At 47.6% G+C, this 21,103-nt stretch overlaps 1 protein-coding gene across 5 annotated transcripts in view; it reads right to left on the reverse strand.

Moving 5' to 3' along the window:
- Positions 1-21,103, reverse strand: part of GRM7 (glutamate metabotropic receptor 7) — a 226,820-nt gene that overhangs the window by 59,134 nt on the left and 146,583 nt on the right. For all 5 annotated transcript variants that reach the window (XM_017827089.1, XM_017827084.1, XM_017827088.1 and 2 more), the window contains 3 exons: positions 15,708-15,848; positions 8,780-8,980; positions 3,412-3,551 (listed from right to left, as the gene is read on the reverse strand). In XM_017827089.1, the coding sequence (XP_017682578.1) occupies positions 3,412-3,551; positions 8,780-8,980; positions 15,708-15,848 (482 nt within the window). The remainder of the gene's footprint in view (positions 1-3,411; positions 3,552-8,779; positions 8,981-15,707; positions 15,849-21,103) is intronic.

Consider the following 21,103-nt stretch of genomic DNA (forward strand, 5'->3'; position numbering starts at 1 on the left):
ACCAAAAAACAGCCGGTGCATGACACACCCCCTTCTCCCCGTGGCAGATTTCCTCCCTAACACTGCCGGCACTTTTGGCTTTTGAAACATTAAACCTAAAACCAGTCAAAGTAGTTCTTGCAACGACACAACTGCCTTGTAACACCCACACGCACCCTCAGCACCACCAGGGAGTCACAATCCTGGTTTAAAACTCCAATATTGCCGTGGCCAGAGGATTTATCAGCTAATGGCATTAGCTGTATCTTTGCTTTACCACAGGCGCTGGGGGTCACGGCTCAGGATTTCAGCAGGGATGCAGCTGGCCAAATTCCTGATCCCAAAATCCAGGGCAAAGCATTTCAAATTGTAGGAGGACATGAACTATAAATACTGTGTCTTAAATCTGCATGCCAGGGGCCAAAAGGGGCTGACAGAGCTTGGCATCATCCTCCCAGGGCAGAGGGTGGTCCTCCCTGACCTCTCGTTGGAGGGGGGTGGGCATCGTGTAATCACAACCTTGCTGCTGGGAGAACAAAGCACTGCAGTGGCTTTTCATGGAATACTGGCCAAGCCATCCCAAATTAGACATCTGCTCATTTCATCCTTGCGTGGATACCTGGAACACAGCCAGAAGTGACACTAAATCATGCTCTGGGTACTGGGCAGAGCTGTGCTCAGTTGTTTGATACCAACCAGGCAAAGGAAGGGGGGGATTGTGCTGCCCCTACATAGAAGCCATGTCATGTCCCAAAGTTTGCTGCAGTGAAAAGTCATAATATATTTTCTTTGTTATCAACCAGCTTCTGACCTCAGATACAGAAATGGAAATCCAGGGTGAGTCAACAGCACCCGGATGAGACACTTCACACACAAACATCTGAAGGGAAGCAGAGCCTGGCTCTGGAGGGTGCAGGGAGCCAGTGTCTGCCTTGGCTGGACAGGAAACACAAAGGTGATGCCAAGGTGGGAGAAGCCACGAGGACTGAGAAGGACAGTCTCAGATAACTCACAAAACCAGGTTTATCAACTCATGACAACAAGAAAATACAAACGGATAGAGCAGATTTTAATAAGTTGTTAAAGATCTCTTCTCTTTGTCTACCAACATCAGCAACAGAAAGAAAATTTAAATAGAAGTTCTTCTGTAATTTTACACAAAAGAATACAGTACAGCTCTCAAGATTAATCCACTCTGTGACCATCACTCTCCAGAAAAATACCACGAATGGGGAGGTGACATGGACCATTGTAGAAGAGCTCCACAACAGGCTGAACAGCAGCACCACAGCCAGAGAAATGGCAAAACATGCTGGTTCCTTCTTGGAATGAGGACAGTGATAAAGAAGAAGATATTTACTCACCTATGATGGTCTTGAGCAGTTGTTTACCTGCTCCTTTTGGGATCTGGAGTGTCCTTACCTTTGAGGCCCGTGGGAACAACTTTTCTTTTTTGCAACGGAGGAAATTCAGACACACAGAACTGAGACTGCCCAGAGGGACAAGTCTCTTGGAAAACAAAACATCACTGCAGCAGTTTCCAAATCAAAATTAGCACTTGCATCAAACATCCTTTTCTTTCCCTTTCTGTGTTAGTAATAAAGGAATAAGAACTGGGGAAATATCCCCTGAAGGGTTATCTCCACAATAATTACTGAAGACAAATTGTAGCCTCTGGTAGTTTGCCCTGGGATGTATTTAACAGTATTTAGTTTGGTTATTTCCAGGAATCCTTGACTTCCCTAAACTCCACAATTTTCTTTATTATTGTAAGAAAATACAGACAGGGACTATCACATACCCACACCTACATCTATATCTGTGTGAGAAACCAGGACACTTTCATGAGTAGAAGGGAAGTTACTGAGAGAATCCTAATTACTGAGATGACCCTGTGGCCACGAGAGTTCGAGGGTGAGGAAACAGCTCTTTTTATGGAAACATTTAACACAACAACAGGAATACAAATCAAGCTCCATTAATTTAGCTTTAAATTTTAATGAATCAGGATGTGTCATTTACATAAAGAAGGATTTACTTAATAAAATATTAATATTTTTTGCTAAAAGAACTGTAAATTGAAAGTTAATATAGGTTTCTTTAAATAGAACATCAGAAGTTGAAAAACACTGAAAGAGCAAATCAAATACAGTCAATCAAAATGAGCCAGAATCCAAAGAGAGCAAAATATTGTGGCCAGTCTCCAAGACTGGACTTTTGGTGACCCACATATTATTTACTTAATTTAACAAAAAACCATAAAACATTACAAATGTGTTCTGCATTTGGTTACACCCCAAATGACAGTGTTTGGACCTACCTGGGCAGCCCAAGGGTGTGTCCCAGTTGCACAAAGAGCTCCATGGCTGGGGGGTCTCAGGTGCCCCCACAATTCTTGGGTCTGACCCCCAAGTGCAGTGAGGGTGATGCTGGGTCCATGCTCAGCCACAGGGGCTGTGACCACTCCCTGTGTGCCAGGTATGTCCTGGTCACCTCTGGGGGGTGTGCTGGGGCTGGGCCATGGTCACACAGCCCTCCCTGTCACCCTGCACCCTGTTTGCAAAGGAAATCTGGCAGTAGAGGCAGAAAAGGAGCCATAACATACCAAGCATCCCTGGATGGAACCTTGACTGAGAGAAGAGAACCTCTTTCAACAAATAAACACTTCAGGAATAACCTTGCTCTTATTGAGGCTCTGTTGCTGAAGAGCCAAACTGAGCTGCAGACACTGGCTGTGGGTGTTCCTGACACTCCACAAGGAGCCAACAGCTCTGTTAAACTGGCACCACTTCTCCACCAACTCCAGGCTCAAGCAACCTGCACAGAGTCAATCAGGAACCATGAACCCAGCTCTTGAGGCAGGTCACAGACCAGCTCTGTGTGGCTGAGGCTGACACAGAGTCTCCAGCTTTCCCACCCACCACTCCTATTTTTTTCATCTGGAAAACATCAAAGTATCTTTGATCCCCTGCTCCTACGTGCTTGTTTTCCTTTAGGCATCATCACAGAAAGGCCATCTCATCCATATGGATTGAAAGTACCACCGGAAAAGTGAGTCACTCCAGCAACATTTAGTTTCAGCTTTCCAAAAACGGGAAAAACTGAAGAGCATCTGCAAATGAAAGCCCCGTGGTTTCGAACTACAACAAATTATGGCTTCATTTTCCAAGCTGGCAACTGGGGACTTCAGACACACAAAAGTAATAAAATTTGCATGATCCCCTAATGTCTCTATTAGTCTGAGGAGCTTTGGTACTCAGGGTACAGGGAGAAGGTTGCAGGACAGACTAGAACAAGATAATGTGTGACAAAACCCCGTGATGCTGCTGTGAAGAAACAGTGAAGATCCCTCCTAAGTTTTTCAGGATGAAAAAAAGCATTTAGTGACTATGGCTGACAAAAAGGAGCAAGGAGGGACTAAGGCAGACTCACGTTGAGCTGGAGGTCGTCTGTCCACTGGCCCACGAGGCGGTAGCCCGGGGTGCTGGTGTTGGTGCTGTGGAACTGGAAGATGTCGTAGCGCCCTGGGGCGTCCCCGTTCTTGTTGAACATCACTGGAGTGCCAGCACTGCCTGGGGGAAGGAAACAAGACAAAATCCAACCAACCAACACCAAGTCTTTGAGAGATCTGCTTTATTTAGTCACGGTTGAGAGTATTGAGACTGGAAACGTGTTTCAGGCAAAGGTCATCCACCAGCCCGGCCATTTAACAGGACACTTCAGGACACTGGCATCACCCCAGCCCTCTCCCAGAGATCAGCTCTCACTGCTTAAACCTGCTGCCTAAAAATAAACAGAGCAAACTAGATGAGCCTTACCTCACTCTAGTTTTGCCCAACATAAGAAATATCAGAAGGCTTTTCTTGCTGCCCTCCAGCCTCCCTCCCATCTCTCTTTCCTCAGGGAGTTCTTCAGTGAAAATCACTCCTGTGAATGGAGCCTCTAAATGCTGCTTTTCACCCCCTCCCAGAAAATGTTCCATCTGCTTCTGTGAGATAGTGCTGTCAGGAGTCAGCCCAGGTCTGGTGAGTCTTGACTGGCATCCAGAAATAGCTTCCTCCTCCACAGTATGTTCTCATTCCCGCAATCACCGTGTGCTTGGGGTGGAACAGAACAGACTAAGCTTTAGGAAGACTGGTCCTTGTGTACTCCCTTATTTAGGCTCTCTGACACTGACACAGAAGTGTCTCAGTGGGAGCAGAGCAGGATCCTGAATTGACTTTATTTGCTGTGGACTCAGGTGATGAACACAGGTCAGGAAGTGCAGGACCAGGGACAAGACAGAGAAAGCCCCAGCCCTCCCTCTGTGCCTGGTGCTGAGCAAAGCCTGGGGGTGCAGAGATGTCTGAGCCCTGGGACAGACCATCCCTGATCCTTGTCCTCGGGAGAGTTCTCAGATCCCTGAGCCTCAAGAGAGTTCTCACCATGACATCTGCATTTTAATTACCACGGCATTAGATGTGAACCTTTTCTGAGATGAGAATTCAAAGCAGTGCTGCATTTCCTCAGATCTCCAGGAGCAACCTTCAAGGGTGACATTTATTTCAAGACATATTAAAATAGGTTTCAGTAGGGAAGAGCAATATTGTGTCAAGATTGAAGATTATGACAATCCTCCAGCATATCTATATTCAAAGCTTCCTCCTCCTGCGTAACTTCTTTTCCCTAAAGCAATGAAAAATCTCTCCTGTTGTAGCATTGAACTTTAAGATTACTGTTTTCTTCATGATTCCCATTCTTCATTGAATTCCAGTGAGTGAAAAAAACGTTTGGAGGAGTGAATTAGCACAGTCTCCATTCTAGCCCTGGTAAATGGTTTCCTGTCTCTCCTACAATCCTCTGACATCAGAACAAATTCAGTTCAAAGGCTGGCACAGAAAATCTTGCACTGAAATCTCTGCTCACCGGTTCCTTATGAGCACCAGGCAGATATTTAATTGTCATTACAGATTCATGTAGCCAGAATGCATTTAGAGTGAAAACACTTAGAGTGAATCAGAAGCTATGGCTGTAATTCCTTGGCTCCCTGGGAAAGTCGGCACAAGAGGTAAATGGGATTTAGCTAATCACAACTCTTAAGGCTGGTATTATCAGTTAAGCTTGGTTTTGTCAGAGCTGACAAAAAAGGTACAATTGAAATGGCAGGAGCTCAAGTGAGGCTCCCAAAATGCAACAGAGACATTTGTGGATTCCCCACATCCTGACAAGGTCCCAGGACATGAAGCAGGGTCTGTGTCTGCTGGTCAGGAGGCACATGGAGAATGGGCTCCGTTGTCCAGGCCACCCAGAGTCAAGGGTGCTGAGACAAAACCTGAGGGGAAGCAGCCAAGAGCACTCCTGGGCTCACCTTCCTGGGAATGTCACCCAGAGCCCTCCTGGGTAAGCCATTCCAAACAATCCCTAAGGATGTCCTTGGATGTGCCAGGGCTGCAGGCTCGGCCCAGCACAGTCTGATGGTCCAGAGCCCCCCGAGGGACATGGGCACAGGGGCTGGGCAGTGAGCAGGGAACACCTGCTGCTGTTTTCAGGTACTTCACCATTTGACTGCTAAAATTATACAGAGAAAAGCCATGAGAAGCCTGGGATCTGTTGGGAAGTCAAGTATCCAAAGGGAATAGGAAGGACTGGTAACCCCAAGTCAGGAGTCAGGCACAAGAGTCCCCTCTCCTGACTTTGAAGTTGGAGTAATTGGACTCCCAGCCACAGATCTGCTTAGGAAGTGCAAGCCCTCCTTAACCCCAGGCCAGGTACAGGCTCTGCTCTCCTTTTGTGCCTCCTGCCTGTGGGGACCCAGCAGCCCTGCTTTGATCCCTGCAGCATTCCAGCCTCCACACACAGCTCAGGCTGCTTTGATGAAACAATGAAAATAATATAATGTAATGTAGGAAAACCTCATCGCAGAGGGGAACCAGGGTTTTCACAAATGACCCTACTTGTTCTTTGACTTCTTGATCTTCTAATCTTGAAAACACGTGGTTGTTTCACTGGTTTTTGATCATCTAGAATTTATTTTCTTTCTATTAAGATTTCCCAGAGTTTTGCTCAGCCCCAGCAAGTGCTTCAGGAGTGTCAGCCTTGAGGCTGCAGCTTCCTGCCCATGCAGAGGCCATGACAATTCCCTTCAACTCCCAGCAAATGAGCTGCCCTGTCCCCACACACACACAGGGTACACCTGCAGGAAGCACTCAAGACCAGACACAGTCTGACTGAAGTTGCAGGATTTCAATCTCTTAATCATTGCAAGATGAGAAAGTGATTAATGAGAGGAGGACAGGGTGCTAGACAGGTGTCACCAGCCAAGGTGTTTATCACTCAGTTCATGTTCACAGCAGTTTGAAGACCCAAAGGGCTCCTATGAACAGCATCTTCAGCTTTTCACTGGCAAAAATACAATTACACTTTGATACTTTCAGACTCTCTCTGCTTGAACGCTTGAGGTTTGAAGTTTTCCATATTTTGGGCCCTTTGTTCTCGAGGTAGTGTGACAATAGCAAAATGCACACTGAGTTCCTCACACATATCCAGCCTCTCTCCATCAAAGCGTGGCTTCAGCTCTTCCTGCATTACCTTTGCAAGGGAGAAAAGACTCCAAAGCAGGCACAGGCAGGATGATCTCAACTGCACAGTGCCAAGGAGATCCATTACATGCAGAGAGGATCTCAGGCTCAGGGTGCTTGAAAACAGGCTACGCTTTTTCTCTCCTCACACAGCCTGGACAAAGCGCTCCCACTGCTCCACTTTCTGTTCTCACCACAAACTCAGGTGGAAAACTGGGAGAACAGGATTTTACACACAGACTAAATTTGCTTTCCAAGTCCCAGCCTTCCTGAGGAGTTGGAGCCCTGCACTGGTGACTCAGAAGGGCAGGTTAAGACCAAGACTAAACCCAGGGAGCTGACAAAGCCCAGCTGCCCCCTCCTCTGTGCCAGCCCTCCCAGCCATGACACAATGGCCGAGGGACACAGAGGCACCATCACCCCTGTCCCAGGAGCTCCAACGTGTTATCCACAGGGATAACCAGTTCTTGGAGCTGGACACCAGACAACATTAACTGAACACCCAGTTCCTCATAAATTACGTCTCAGCTCTGTTGAAATGATGAGATGAATGTTCAGCATCTTTATATGCAAGAAATATCCAGAGACAACCCCGTCCTTCCAGCACTGCAATGCCCAGGTGTGGTCCTGCACATGGAGGCTGTGCTGCCACAGGAGCTCTGTCCTTCACAATTAACCTTCCCAAATGAGGCAAGAGAACTCTGCAGACCTCCTAGGATCATTCATCTCCAAACTTGCTCCTGGCTGTAGTTAACATCCCTTCAAGGAAAGGAATTAAAATCTCCTCATGTTCACCTTGCTCTTTATAAGATGATTTATACAGGAATGAAAAATATCCTTGGCACAACAGACCAAGCTTGACCACAGAATAGCATCTGTGTTCCCCCCTTTAAAACTCTCGGGTCCTATTGGCTCTGTGTGGGTTTTGTTAAGTTTATTAATAAAAATATTTATTAGGAGATGGTGGGAGGGGAGCTCTGGCTGTGGTGCCCAACGAGGACGTGCAGCTTATGCAAACCCTCCTCCCCAGGCAGCAGCAGCCCTGCCTCCCACACTTCAAAAGGATATTTTTCTCAGTACTTTCCTAAATCTGTTTTAAATATGGATTTGGAGGTCTACCTTCTGGCTCCTGGTTAAATCTCAGCTCTCTATCTCCTACAGAGCCAGAGTGAGAGCAGCCAGACCTCCTGGGAAGTCCATTAGCAGGTTTATGAAGGAGAAATACCATTCCCTGCTGGAAACGACCCGCTCCGGGGCCTCGGAGCTGGTGGCAAGTGGGTGTTCGTTAATGAAACTAATAAAATTACAGGAAAACATACAGAGGCAAGGAAACTGTGTTAATATTTAGGCCTGATTTATACGGTGCAATGCAGGGGAAGTACATGACAGCCCGTTGTGCTGCCTGGAACAGGGGGTTGGTGCTGCAACCAGCGTGGCCACTCCTGGGCAGCACAGGGGGATAAAGTGATAAGGGAGGAAGAGGTAAAGTGCTGTCAGGATGGCTCATCTCCTCTGAAATCTTACTAGAGCAATGAAGGCTGGAGTAACTACTCTGTTCACTCACACAGTTCTAGCTTCCCAGGTGGACCTGGCTTCCCTTCAGCTCTGCTCTGCCTTCCCCTGAGCGCACACCTAAGGTGGGCTTTGGGTACCAGGATTTCAGCCAGTTAATTTTCTCCATGTACAGGAAACAACAGAAAGACAACAAACTGACGTGTGATGGTAACAACCTTCTAGGGCTTCAGGAACCACACTGAGCCAGAGACAAACTCAGGCTTTTCCCCAGTGATTTCTCCCATTGGAAATCAGGCTTCTGGAAGGGGTGCTAAACCAGCAGCAGCCATTCCTGTCTCTGGGCAGCAGCAGCCTTATTGCCTTGGCTAAAACATGGTATTTTCAAACAGATGCTAAACAAACATGGTCTTGTGCCACGACAGTAAAAAAGCCTTGATTTGGGTTGAACACAAAAACATATGATGTGGAATGAACTGAGGAGGCCGCGAGGGTCAGAGTGGCTGTAGGGTCAGGAGGGCTGTAGAGTCAGGGTGGCTCTGGGGTCGGGGTGGCTGTGGGGTCAGGATGGCAGTGGGTTTGGGGTGGCTGTGGGGTCGGGGTGGCTGTGGGGTCAGGATGGCAGTGGGTTCGGGGTGGCTGTGGGGTTGGGGTGGCTGTGGGCTCTGGTCTCTCGGGCAGTGTGTTCAGCGGGCAGAGGCCCCGGTGGGTGTGAGGGGCTCCGTGCTCACCGTTGAAGTTCACGCTGCGGATGTACTTGAGCAGCTTCTTGCCCCCCGCGTGCTCCATGTCGGGGCAGAGCCCGGCGCCGTCGGTGCACAGGTCGCGGCTCATGTGGTGCAGGGCGTGGGCCATGGCGTACACGGCGTCGATGACGAACTGCACCTTCCCCTCCTGCTCGTACGGGGAGTCCTTCCCGATGCGCTCCTGCCCTGGGGACACACGGACACAGTGAGGAGCAGTGCCCGCCCCAGAGCAAACACCCAACCCTCCTGGAGCACACTGAAACTGCCTTTAATCGATACAATGAAACGTTCTGAGTTAGGGGTTTACTAATTAAAACATAAACAAACCTCTTTGATTGCTGCCAGAACCATTGACACCTCTTGCAAGTTGTTCTACATAATCCAGACAAACAAATCCTGCCACAATCACCAACTTGAAGCCCTAATCTACAGGGACCACCTTAGAGAGAGAAAGCTCCAGGCTCTGAAAATTCCCGAACCCTGGCTTTGAAATGGGAAAATATTTAAAATAAGCACAGCTGGTATTTAAAGTCTGATGTTTTGTTCTGCTGCAAATCCCAGACTCTAATTGAAAGTTGGAGCCAGATTGAGGGAATAAAGTGTCACTTCAGAGATGCCACCAAAGAGGTGCTCTGGGGAATCGAGGAACACGAGGGTATTAACAGCACCTCGGGAAGCTCCGAGTGTTGGCATCAACTATCACCCTCTGCTCCCTGGCCTGCAGAGCCTGAAATGTCCTGCAGAACCCACTGACTGCCTCTAAAATGATTTAGCAGGAGAGCCCTCAAGGAATCCAGGAGTTAATGCCAGCCCAGGCACAGCGGGAGAAGCAGCACTGGGGAAGGGTGGAAATCATTCCTTGGGTGTGCAGGAACCACAAACCCTGGGAGCTGCTCAGCCCACGGGGCAAGGCATGAGAAACTGAGAGCAGCGAGGGGTTCTGTACATGGAAAATCAGAACTTCAATCACACACAGGCTGAGGAGCTCCAGAACAGTGACAAAATAAGTGAATCCAAATATCCGAAGTGGAAGGCTCGGGCCTTAACCATTTTCCCACCCTCAGGCTCAGGATGGAGATGTAGCCTGGTGATGTGGCCTTAGCCCAAGGCACTGAGGTGGCCTTCCTGCCTTTCTGGTGCCCTGAACAGGTGACTGGGTGCTCTGCAATTAGGCAGCAAACCAACAGTGTTTCCAGAGCTCGCAGTGACACACCCCGGGCTGAGAACGGGGAATCTTTGATTCATTTCCTTTCCCCCAAAATTGCCCACTGACTCCCTGCTGTTCCCTGTCCAAGTAACACCTGCTGGATTCAGCCTGTGCAGCTGCAAACTGTGATCACACTGACCCATCTCACCAGGGATTCATGGAATGGAACTGCTGCTGGGGAGTGGCCTGAGCTGCAGCCACGAGGCACCACAAGTACAAGGGTGGCAACACCACATCCCATGTTCTACCTGCATTATCCCACTTTTCTAACCTCACATGGGTCTTGCTCATCTTCCTGCAGTACCTACAGGGCTGGGAGCTGCCAGGAGCTCCAAGGAACCAGACCTTGGAATCATCCCTTGCAAATATTTCAGACGTTCAATCAAAGTAAATGTTCCAAAGTGTTGGAGTGGCAAAAATTCCTTTGTTAATACCCTTAATTAGAAACAGGATTGAGTGAATTTAAATTAGCTGATACCAATGAGGAAAGGAAATCAAGCTGTTAATGACTGTGAGAACTAATGATTTAATGGAGGCAAGAAGTCCATTTTCCTGTTGCTGCTCAACTGGCAGGTTTGGATCTCTCCCTCCTGCTCTAACCAACAGCAGCTTTACCAGCCCCAGCCCTACCACCTTCCCCCCCAGTGAGCAGGGTCTGCAATAACCCCCCAGCAGGGACAGCCCAGGGGTGCTGTCCTGGCTCAGCCCCCAGGCTGGATTGTTCTCCACCCAGCCTGTGAGCAAAGGCTTCCAGTTTTGTTTTCAGCTCGCGAGAAAAAGGCAGAGTCCCAAAAAAATCCCTTTTTTTTCTTCTTTGAGTGAAGAGGCAGCAGACCAGAATTCCAAATAAGCACAGAGAGAGAAGAACAGAAATTCTACAAACACGAAGAATCATGGAGTTGTTGAGGTTGGAAAAGCCCTGTAAGATCACCAAGTCCAACTGTTTCCCCAGCACTGCCAAGGCCAGCACTGAACCAGATGTCCAAATATATCCACAAAAGAGATTTACTTGAATACAAGCAAAGAGACACCCCCCCATATGAACATCAATAATTATCTACATTTCCTTCTTCCTGGGTTCCCTCTGTATTCACCAAACTGCACCCCTGATGTCTGAGCTGCTCAACCTACAGGAGAGCTGGAGAAGGGACTTTGGACAAGGGCCTGCAGTGACAGGACAAGAGGCAATGGTGTAAACTGGCAGAGATTAGGTTTAAATTAGATATTAGGAAGAAATTCTTCCCTGTGAGGGTGGAGAGGCCCTGGCACAGGTTGCCCAGAGAAGCTGTGGCTGCCCCATCCCTGGGAGTGTCCAAGGCCAGGTTGGAGCAACCTGGGCTAGTGGAAGGTGCCCCTGCCCATGACAGGGGGTGGCACTGGATGGGCTTTGAGGTCCCTTCCAACCCAACCATTCTGGGATTCCATGATTGTGGTTGAAAGACTCTTTACCAAAACCCCTCAGTTTTAAATCTCAGCTACTCTGGAAACACCGAAATCCTACAAATAATTCAGCAGAAAAAGCAAGTTTCCAGACTGTGAAGTTCCACAAGTCCTTTTCATTATTTCACTCCCCTCTCATTGATTACAGAATTTACCACATTTTCAAGCCCTGACAAGGAAAATGCTTTTAAGTGGTTTCAGCCCAGCTCTGTAACCAAATTAGCAATGCACCAGGAGTGGGTGCCAGGGGAAGTGGAGCTGGGACTGAAATGCTGCACACAAACAATACTGATAAGGCAGAGCATGTTCCAGAAGCACAGCTGGCCAAACACACAGCAGGAAGAAACGCCTTAGCAGTGAAATATCTGAGAGGAACCTGAGCAAAACCCACTTAAAGAAACTCAAGAGCAATGTAACAGTGTCCAAGTATGAAAATTTAAAATCTTAATGGAATTTCCACGAACAACAACAGTTTCCTGTGCTGAAACAGCCATTTAGTTGAGTATTAAACATCCAGAATTGTGCACAATAAATCCAGGTGTGGAGTCAAATGCAGCTGCTCATCCAAAAACATGCATGAATTCATACAATTGGGAATGTGCTGTCCTTCATCCAAGCACGGGCTGAGTTACCTTTCAAAGACATTTTGTTGCAATTACAAGTTTAACCCAAATCTGAACTTGCAAAGAACCTGCAAAGCAAATGCCATGTTTTACATATGTCAAATAGTCTTCAGACTATATAAAAAGAATTCAAAGTATCCCAATTAAAGGGCCTGGCTGAGCAGAGTGTTCCCTCTAGTTTATATCAACCTACCACTGTAGTAACTAGTGAGCAAAACAGGCCCAATGTCCATTTTCAGGCAGGGACAAACCAAAGTGATGGGCACGATTTTAATTCCAACTTCAACATTATTGTGGGAAATATTTCCCCCTCTTAGGCTGAGCTGAAGAAGCTTAAGCAGAAAGTTTTCCACAGACTTCAGGAATAGCCGCTGTATAATGGGAGTATAGAAATTCAATTATTAATTATTCCTGGAAGAGAAGGAAAGTCGCCAAAGCCATTAACTTCCTACAGACAAAAGCAGCAGCGGTGGTGCTGTGAGTGCTTCCTGGCAAAGGGGCAGGAGTGAAACCCCAGCACAGACAGGTCAGGACACCGGGGGGGTCTCAGGGAGTGAAACTCGGTGCAATAGAAGAACCAGTTGATGAACTCGGGTGTTGGGTGCATCAAGAAACCACGGGACCCTCCGTGCTGCCAGAAGACATCAAAAGCACGGAAAGTAAACACAAACCCCATTTGCATCATCTTCTGCTCTTTTTACATGCTCCTGGTTGGTTTTTTTTCTTGGCTTTTTTTAACTTGGAGATCTCCAGGAGCCACACAACAGCATTATTTCCTTCAGCAGTGAAGCAGCTGACACCTGCACACAACGTGGTTTCAAGAGAGCTTCTGTCCCATGGTTGGAAATGGAGTAGCTTGGGATGACAGGAGAAGGATCAAACACAACAGCAATTTATTGACATGAGCATCTTCTGCTTCCAAAGGATCTATTTGAAGGTGATGACAAATAATGTAACTCCCTTCCTACTTGAGTCTCAAGTGCTCATCATCCTGATTCCCGAGAGACGGAGCAGCCGGGGCCCTGCTGCATCTTCACAAGAGAAAGACACTGCAACAAGAAGAGGGAAAAAAAGGTCCAAATCCAGAGTGGTGAGAACACAGAGAGAGGGAACTCCTCTTGTCCCATCTCCTTCAGATGACAGAAGTGAAATGCAGGTTTGAGAACTCCCGGTCACACCTCCCAGTGCAGGAGAGCAGCCGACACATCGCTCTTCACCCTCCACATGCCTCCTGCAGCTGATCTGTGTGGACTCATTGTTGTGATCACATGCCATAGGGGACGTGTTATGATGAATAAATAGTATCGCCAGGACAATTTTTGTGGCATATAATTTGCCCAGACAGACATCAAAATCTCACTCCGTCGGTGCTCACACGAGAGGAATTCAGACACCGGTGCAGTTTCTGAAGGATTAAACACATTTTCAAAGGGTCTCACACAATAGTGCTTCTGGGAACCTGGTGATAGTCATCATTAAGAGGAGATTTAATTTAAAGATTGTGGAATGCTCACAGTTTCAAACAGGCAGAGATTATAAGTTGGAATTCAGCAGCTGGTTAAGTGCTGACAGAAAAATATCTGCTCTTCATCCATCTCCATCTCCAGAGTGTTCAGCACCGTCACAAACCCGGTGCCTCTGAGCACAGACACGTCCACGGTGCCACAGGTACAATTCTCAGTCTCTGACTGAGTGCCCACATCTGCCTTTGAGGACAGCACCCAAACCTCCTCCAGGGCAGAGCCTGTGCAGCTGCTCGTGGACTCTACAGCCCCACTCTGTTCGTGGCACTACAGCCCCAACAGGAGTTCCTGCAGCCAGGGCTCTACAAACATGATCACAGCTACTCCTTGGTGCTCACTCCTGGTACAGGCACTGCACACACAGGAGGGGTAAAGTCTGAAAGCTCTTTATGTGGAAGTAGCTGAGAACCAGAGCTTGAGGACAACTAACAATATGCCAGAGTAAATATTGTAATTTCAAGGAGCAGATCAGGAAAATGAGGCCTCTTTGCAACTAATCCCTGTATTGTGACAAAGAACTCCAGGATCCAACACCAACCCTGCAGTGACAGGGCCCACCCGGCCCAGCCCCAGCCAGATCACCTCATTACACACAAAAGCCTTTGTCTCAACACCATCAACCTGATCCCCTGGGATTTTCTGGAGAAAAGCAGATGAACCTTCAAGTTTCTACTTGAGAACAGTGAGAACATTGGGGTGTGGAGGTGAGCTCTGACCCCTGCCCGGGCTCGGGAGCTCTGCTGCTGTCAGAGCTGAGGCCTGGAGCTGCACCTTGCTGCAGTGCAAAGCACCAATCAGATCCCAAAATAATGATGGCCATCAGTCGTAATATCATCCCAGCAGTGGGACATTCTGACTCTCACACTGCCAATATCACTCACAGTTAATGCTTTTTCTGATGCCCAATTTCCTTCAGTTTGGAGAGGAGGGAAGGGAGGTATCAGGGCTTGTCATTTGGGACAATATCGAGCTCTAATGCAGCCTTTCAGCTCGACAGGGTAAGTTGGTCACCAAAACCAGATGTTTGTGCCCAAAATACACTGAGGGAAAGAAGAACAACATTTACAGCCACATCAGACAACAGGGGCTGTGAGCAACTGTAATAAACCATGGCATGAACAGTAAGGGGCATCAGGCACTTCTAGAAATCATCCTAAAGATCTTGGAGCAATGTGTAGTCAGATTCCAGCCTTCTGGGGAGACTCCAAATGCCAAATTTAAGAGCGGTGTGTTCCCAGTGGGAGCTGCACTGTTTGTGTGCTCGACACTCCCACTCCCCCCGGGAGCTGGAACCAAAAGTGCGAGAGATGAAGGATGGGGAGTTACCATCAATTTTCAAAGTAAAACAAATCCTCCTATGAACCGATTCCCTTTGATCAAAATTCAAGGCAATCATTCAACATAACACATTTCAAGTGCTGCTGTGAAGAATTTAAAGGAGAGGGAAGGAAAGGGCCGGGCAGGGCACCCGTCTGGCGGCACCACTGGCTGTGCCCTGGGTGTCACAGGAGGGACCTTCTGCCCAAAGCTTCTCCACACATTTCAGTCATAGAAACATGGAATCCTGGAATGGTTTGGGTTGGAAGGGACCTTAAAATCATCTCATTCCAACCCCTCTGCCATGGGTGGGGACACCTGCCACTAGCCCAGGTCGCTCCAAGCTCTATCCAACCTGGCCTTGGACACTTCCAGGGATCCAGGGGCAGCCACAGCTTCTCTGGGCAACCTGTGCCAGGGCCTCCCCACCCTCACAGCCAAGAACTTCCTCCTAAATTGTTGTGAAAGATTCTCCATCTAAAACAAACTAACAAAACACCCTCCAGCCACCCTGAACTCAAACAAAAGTACTTCTGGGTCCCATGGAAAACATTCCTTTTCCTGCTGGATGGACAGTCTGAAACTGGAAAAAATAAAAGAATTTAAGGTTTGACTCTTCCCATCTACTTCTCTTGTAGCCTCTATTTCTCTGTAAGGCTGATGCTGCTGTTCCAGTTTCTCTACAACCTACAAAAAAGCAATTTATTTTCCCCTGCCTCCCCAGCCAAGCCTCCTTCCTCCAGCTGGGCAGTTATTGCACTGCTGCCCACCCTGCAGCACAAGGAGGGGAAGGGATGAGTTACCTGTGCATTTCCTGTCCGTGTCTTCCTTCTTTGAGCCAGTGATGGTCAACTTGCAGTTGAAGTTCTCCTCCCAGTACTCTGCAAACCACACGTTCCTCCTGTTGTTCTCCAGGGTGCGGGAGGTAAAATAGGCATCGAACCCTGGGGAAGGAGAGAGGGGAGAGCTCAGGTTTGGCTCGGGCTGCAGCCTGAAAAACAAACCCTCTGGTTGTATCTCCCTCAACACCCAGCACGTGCCACGTCTCTGTCCACGTGAGATGGCCCTGGAGAGAAAGAAAATCCATTGAGCATGTTCTTATCAGCTGCATCTTGCAGGGGAGTTACTCTGTTTCTGACTGCCAGGTACAAAACCGGGTAAGATAAATGTGAAACAAGATTAATATAGATAAGAGTTATAAGGAAAAAAGCATGGAATAAATACACACCAATGAGGAAGGAAAATAAATCATATGGTGCAGCTGTGCCTCTCTATCGCATCATCACAGGGGTCCTTTGGGGTTTGCAGTCAGAAATGGCTGTAAATGCATATTCCATTGAAAGAGGGAAGAAGTTCCTGCCACTGTAGTCAATGACTTCCCTCAGTGCCATAGGTGGGCAGAGTGACACAAGCTGGCACAGCACACGATGGAACTGAGCCGGAGGAAAACCATCTGGCATCAGTAAATGAGCACAGCACTCCTCCCCTGGGCATAAAAACAGACAGCACAAACCCAGATGTTTTAAAAGGGGAAAGGGGATCTAGAATGGGGTCAATCCATCTCCTCCTGTCAGCTTTGTGTGCCACTGACCCAACCATAACATGTATTTTCCTAATGCTGAGTCTGCTGTTCACCAATCGCATCCCAACCTACCTCATCTCCCAAAATCAAACCAGGAAAATCAGTACCGGGGCCTTCCAGTAACAGGCTGAAAGCAAATTAACATTTTACCTGCAGCCTCCATAGTAAATGATACAGTTTATTAAATTAAAAGTAGGGTTCTTCTAACCCAAACCAGTCTGTCATTCCACGATTACCATTTCTTGGATAAAATATCCTAAGGAAAATATTCATCGTCAGATGGGTCAGAAGAACATTTGGAAAATCACCAGGTTTTAAGAGCATACAACCTAAACTTTTTTTTCCTGCAAACCTGTGTGTAATAGTTTTACTCATAATTAAAGAAGCATTTCAAAGGGGATATTCAGTCATAAGATCTACAACATACAAATGGCTCAGAAAGAGAAACAGGGAACCTTTCCCATGTGCCAAAGCCACTGACCTCTGGGAAAAGGGCTCTATAACTTAATAAGGTAAAATCAATGAGTCTTGATAAAACTGTAATAAAATTCCATATGAATTACTCTAAGCCTTTACAGATTTAATAACAAATAACAACATTCCCATTGATTGCTTTAATGATCCCTCTGCATTCACAAGGAGGAATATGGATCCTACTACAGAGGGAACAGGTTTTACCATTATTTCCTATTGATCAGGACAAGGAGATGAGTGAGTGACAATGGGACAGTTCAGAGCTGGACAAATTTCTGTGAATTCCTCCCTGTGTGGGAATACTGTGCCCCCTCCATCCTGGCTGTGCTGCAGGTCCCAGCACTGCTGCTCCCACAGAGCCAAGGTCCTGGGGAAGAACTCCAAAGGCATCCCCTTGGTGAACTGCCCTCCTTCCCAACATCTTAGGGCCAAGAATCCCAGACTGGTTTGGGTTGGCAGGGACCTTAAAGCCCATCCAGTGCCATCCCCTGCCATGGGCAGGGACACATTCCACCAGCCCAGGTTGCTCCAAGCCCCGTCCAGCCTGGCCTTGGACACTTCCAGGGATGGGGCAGCCCCAGCTTTGAAATCCCTCCCTAGGCAGGACTATTCCTACACCTCCCACAGTCCTGCAAACACCAGTGGTCCCATCTGTGCCCGTGGGTTTGAGGCAGAGGAACACCTCAAATGCATCTCTAATTTTAGATATCTTTTGGAAAGAACATGATTCATAAACACTCAGGTTGGAACACAGGCAAACATGTTCTCTGCAGCAACAACTGACTTAAGCCTGTGCTTAATCTTAATCTTTCTGAACTGACGACATTAAGACAACTTACACACAGAGTGCTAAATTTCAGAGTTCTGGGTTCAGAGTCTCACAGGGAATTAGATGACCCAGCCAAAAAAGCTGGATGCTTTAATGCAAAAGTAGGAATAATCTCTTCTTACCCCTGTACACGGCCAAATACTTCACTGGTGTGACAAGATTTACTGATTCCCCAATGTTCTCCATATTTCATACTTTAGCAAATTACTTTTTCAGCAAATACATCTAAGAGATATAGATAGTTCTTTTATGAGATTTTCCAAATTAAAATGAATCTCTTATTACTTCAAATCACCATGATTTGATTAAATCATTATTTTTACACATAGAGAGATGATACTGCCTAATGGGTTCATTTATCTCCCACCACAGGATAAATATGTACATGAGCACCATAGTGATGAAACAGACTGAAAGGAAAAAAAAAGGAGGAGCATGGAAGGGGGAGAAGGGGAAAGGGCCCCGATCCCAAGCCCTGGGGAGGGGCTGGGGAAGTCCAGGCAAGGAACAAATGCTCTTGGTTGGTTTCCCACTATCTCAGGGGGTGCCATCCCCTTTGGTCAGGACAGGAGGGATCAGCAGTGCTTAAGGGATTGAAAACAGAAATTCCTGGGGGGAGATGGGAATGCCTCACCCCCAGCTGGCTGGAGTCAGGTCACATTTGGTCTGGGTGTTCTGTCCTACATTCACAATCAGTTGTCTGGACATGCAGTGCCAGCACCCAGCCCTGCCCAGGGGACATTCCTAGCCCTCCACACCCTGAAATGCCTCTCAGGTCCTCCCAGACCGGGAATCACTGAGGAGGAAGGATGTTACAGCCCTGCAGAGCTGGGAATGCTTAGAGGAGCACCTCCATTATCAACCAGAAAGTAAGACTTGCTGACGTGGGGTTGCTATTTATCCCCCCTCCAACAAAACAGAAAGAAATGATTTATTTCTCACATTAATCCTGCATCTCTCCTTCCATTTGATGCCCGTTTTCTGGCTGCAGGCGTCAGGCTCAGCTCCCTGGCAGAGGGGCCCAGGGAATTGGATGTGCTGGGGAGGCTGAGCCAGGGCCAGCACTAAGGAGGGGTTTGCAGGGGAAAAGGGAGCCTGGCAGGAGGGATTTGCGCTGGGGAAAGTTCAGAAACACATCTCCAGGGAAAGGACAGGCTGCAGGAGAGAGGTGGCTGCACAGCACAGCAAGGGGCCCCCCAGAAAAGAATAGTGACCTGGGAAAATAAAGATCAAAACAGGGGCTCCAAGGCTGAACCAGCCCCAGTGAAACAGCAGCAGCCAAGGGACACTCCCAGGATCTCCAGGAGGAACAGCAGGGAGGGGCTGATGGAGAGCCACGAGGCCAACGTGCCCTTGGCATGGATGGAGCAGGGACTTCAGAGGGACTGGTGTCCCCCTGAGTTTGTCACACGTGTCAAACCATCCATTTCATGTGTCAGAAGGGACTTCAAGGGCTCAGGGGTTACTTAACAAGGAAAATCATTAAGCTTAATTAAACCACAAAATGACTGACCTGCTGCATTTCTCACCTGCCTCAAGTGTTTTCATTCTCAGCCCAGGTGAGAGCAAATACAACATACTGACCCAACTTCACATGAGCAGGGATTTGATCAGTTTATGATATTTTTATTCTTCTATTTGTCCAAGGATGTCCACACTAAAAACTGCCAGTTATACCAATTTTAATTATCCAGATAGCAAACCATCCCTTCCTACAATTATTGATACCAAATGAGTTAGCAGCTCCTCAAACACTTTTCCAATTTTCCCAGGATTTAACCCAAAACAGTTTCATTTACTGGCATTAAATCTGGGATAAAAGCATTATGTTTGAATGGTAAGATCAATTTTAAGACAGCAAGTCTGTTTGCAAATTATATGGTGTTGCCCAAGCCACACACTACAGGGTGTTATGGAGCCATCAAGACAATATACAGATATTTTCTTGACCTTCTTACTCGGCAAAAAAGCCATTATACAAATGATTTTATTAACTCCCATCGTGCCATAAAAGTGCTTTGCAGTTGTTTTCTTTTCTTAACAATTGCTGGTTATAACTGTGAAAAAGGGTATTTGAGTTGCTGTCACATTTGACTTTTTATATCCATGACATAAATCATATACAGAGGAAATTCCACTTGCCACACTTTGGACAAATCTGGGATTTGAAGCTCTAAAGCTTCTATTAGGGAAGTGGATATATATTGGCTAAGTATCATCGTTATCACTTTTATAAAATTATACAGCTGCCACAGCAATGGGATCATGACCCAGGTGGTGTCTGAGGCAGTGCTCTCATAGAAAGGTTAATATACAACTATATTATTATTCATTATGCTACATTTTATAGCCCTCAGGCACTTCTTGCTCTCGGAGACCTCCCATGTACATCAATATAAACAGCAGAAAGCCCTGAACTGAAAATGAAACCCCTCCTATTTGCTATTTTCATTGCCACCATCCTCAGCTGAGGGTGGGATTCACCTGGACACACACAAGGAGCTCATCTCCATCCCTGAATTCTCCTGCTCACGTGGCCTTCTGGAGGCACCAGGAGCATCCTCCCACCCGAGCAGAGCCTGGTGCTCCAGCCAGGGCAACCCCCCATCTGCTGTGGGAACACCAGGAATGCCAAATCCATGCCAAGAGCATCCAGAGCTTCTTCCCCTGGAGGAGCTGCAGCTCCACAAAGCACTGAGAGTTTTGCCTTTCCAGGCTGACAGGGGGATAATCACCTGGGCTGCTCGGTGCAGACAATGCTCTGTGCTCCCTGAACACTCCACTCCTCGTTCACATGGCTCCTGCTGCAGGAATAATTCCTTAGGGATTGCAGTCTGCAGAGTGCCAGCCAAGGGAGCAACACTGCTCACCAACCCACTGCTGAGAGGGGGAGCTGTGGCTGCTGTGCCCACCACACCAGAGCCAGGCCAAACAGGAGATTCCGAAACAGACCTGGAGCAGGATGTCTCTCACACTCGTTCATCCTTTCCTGCTGCCCAGTTACTGGAAATGGGTCTTGTCAGGACCTTATCCATGAAATACTCCTTTTCCTCACACCTGAAGATGAGGGAAAAGCTTTTTATAAAAGCTGCTTATAAAATAACACAGAGTTTGTGGCTCCCCCACCCATGGAAGTGCCCAAGGCCAGGGTGGAGGGAGTTTGGAGCAATGTGGGATAGAAGAAAGTGTCCCTGCCCATGGCAGGTGGTTTTTCCAATCCAAGACACACGGTTTCGGTTGGAAGGGACCTCAAAGATCATCCAGTGCCACCCCCTGCCCTGGGCAGGGACACCTTCCACTAGCCCAGGTTGCTC

The sequence above is a fragment of the Lepidothrix coronata genome, unplaced genomic scaffold, assembly GCF_001604755.1.
Source record: "Lepidothrix coronata isolate B3197 unplaced genomic scaffold, Lepidothrix_coronata-1.0 Scaffold134, whole genome shotgun sequence".
In the NCBI taxonomy this organism is placed as follows: Eukaryota; Metazoa; Chordata; class Aves; order Passeriformes; family Pipridae; genus Lepidothrix; species Lepidothrix coronata.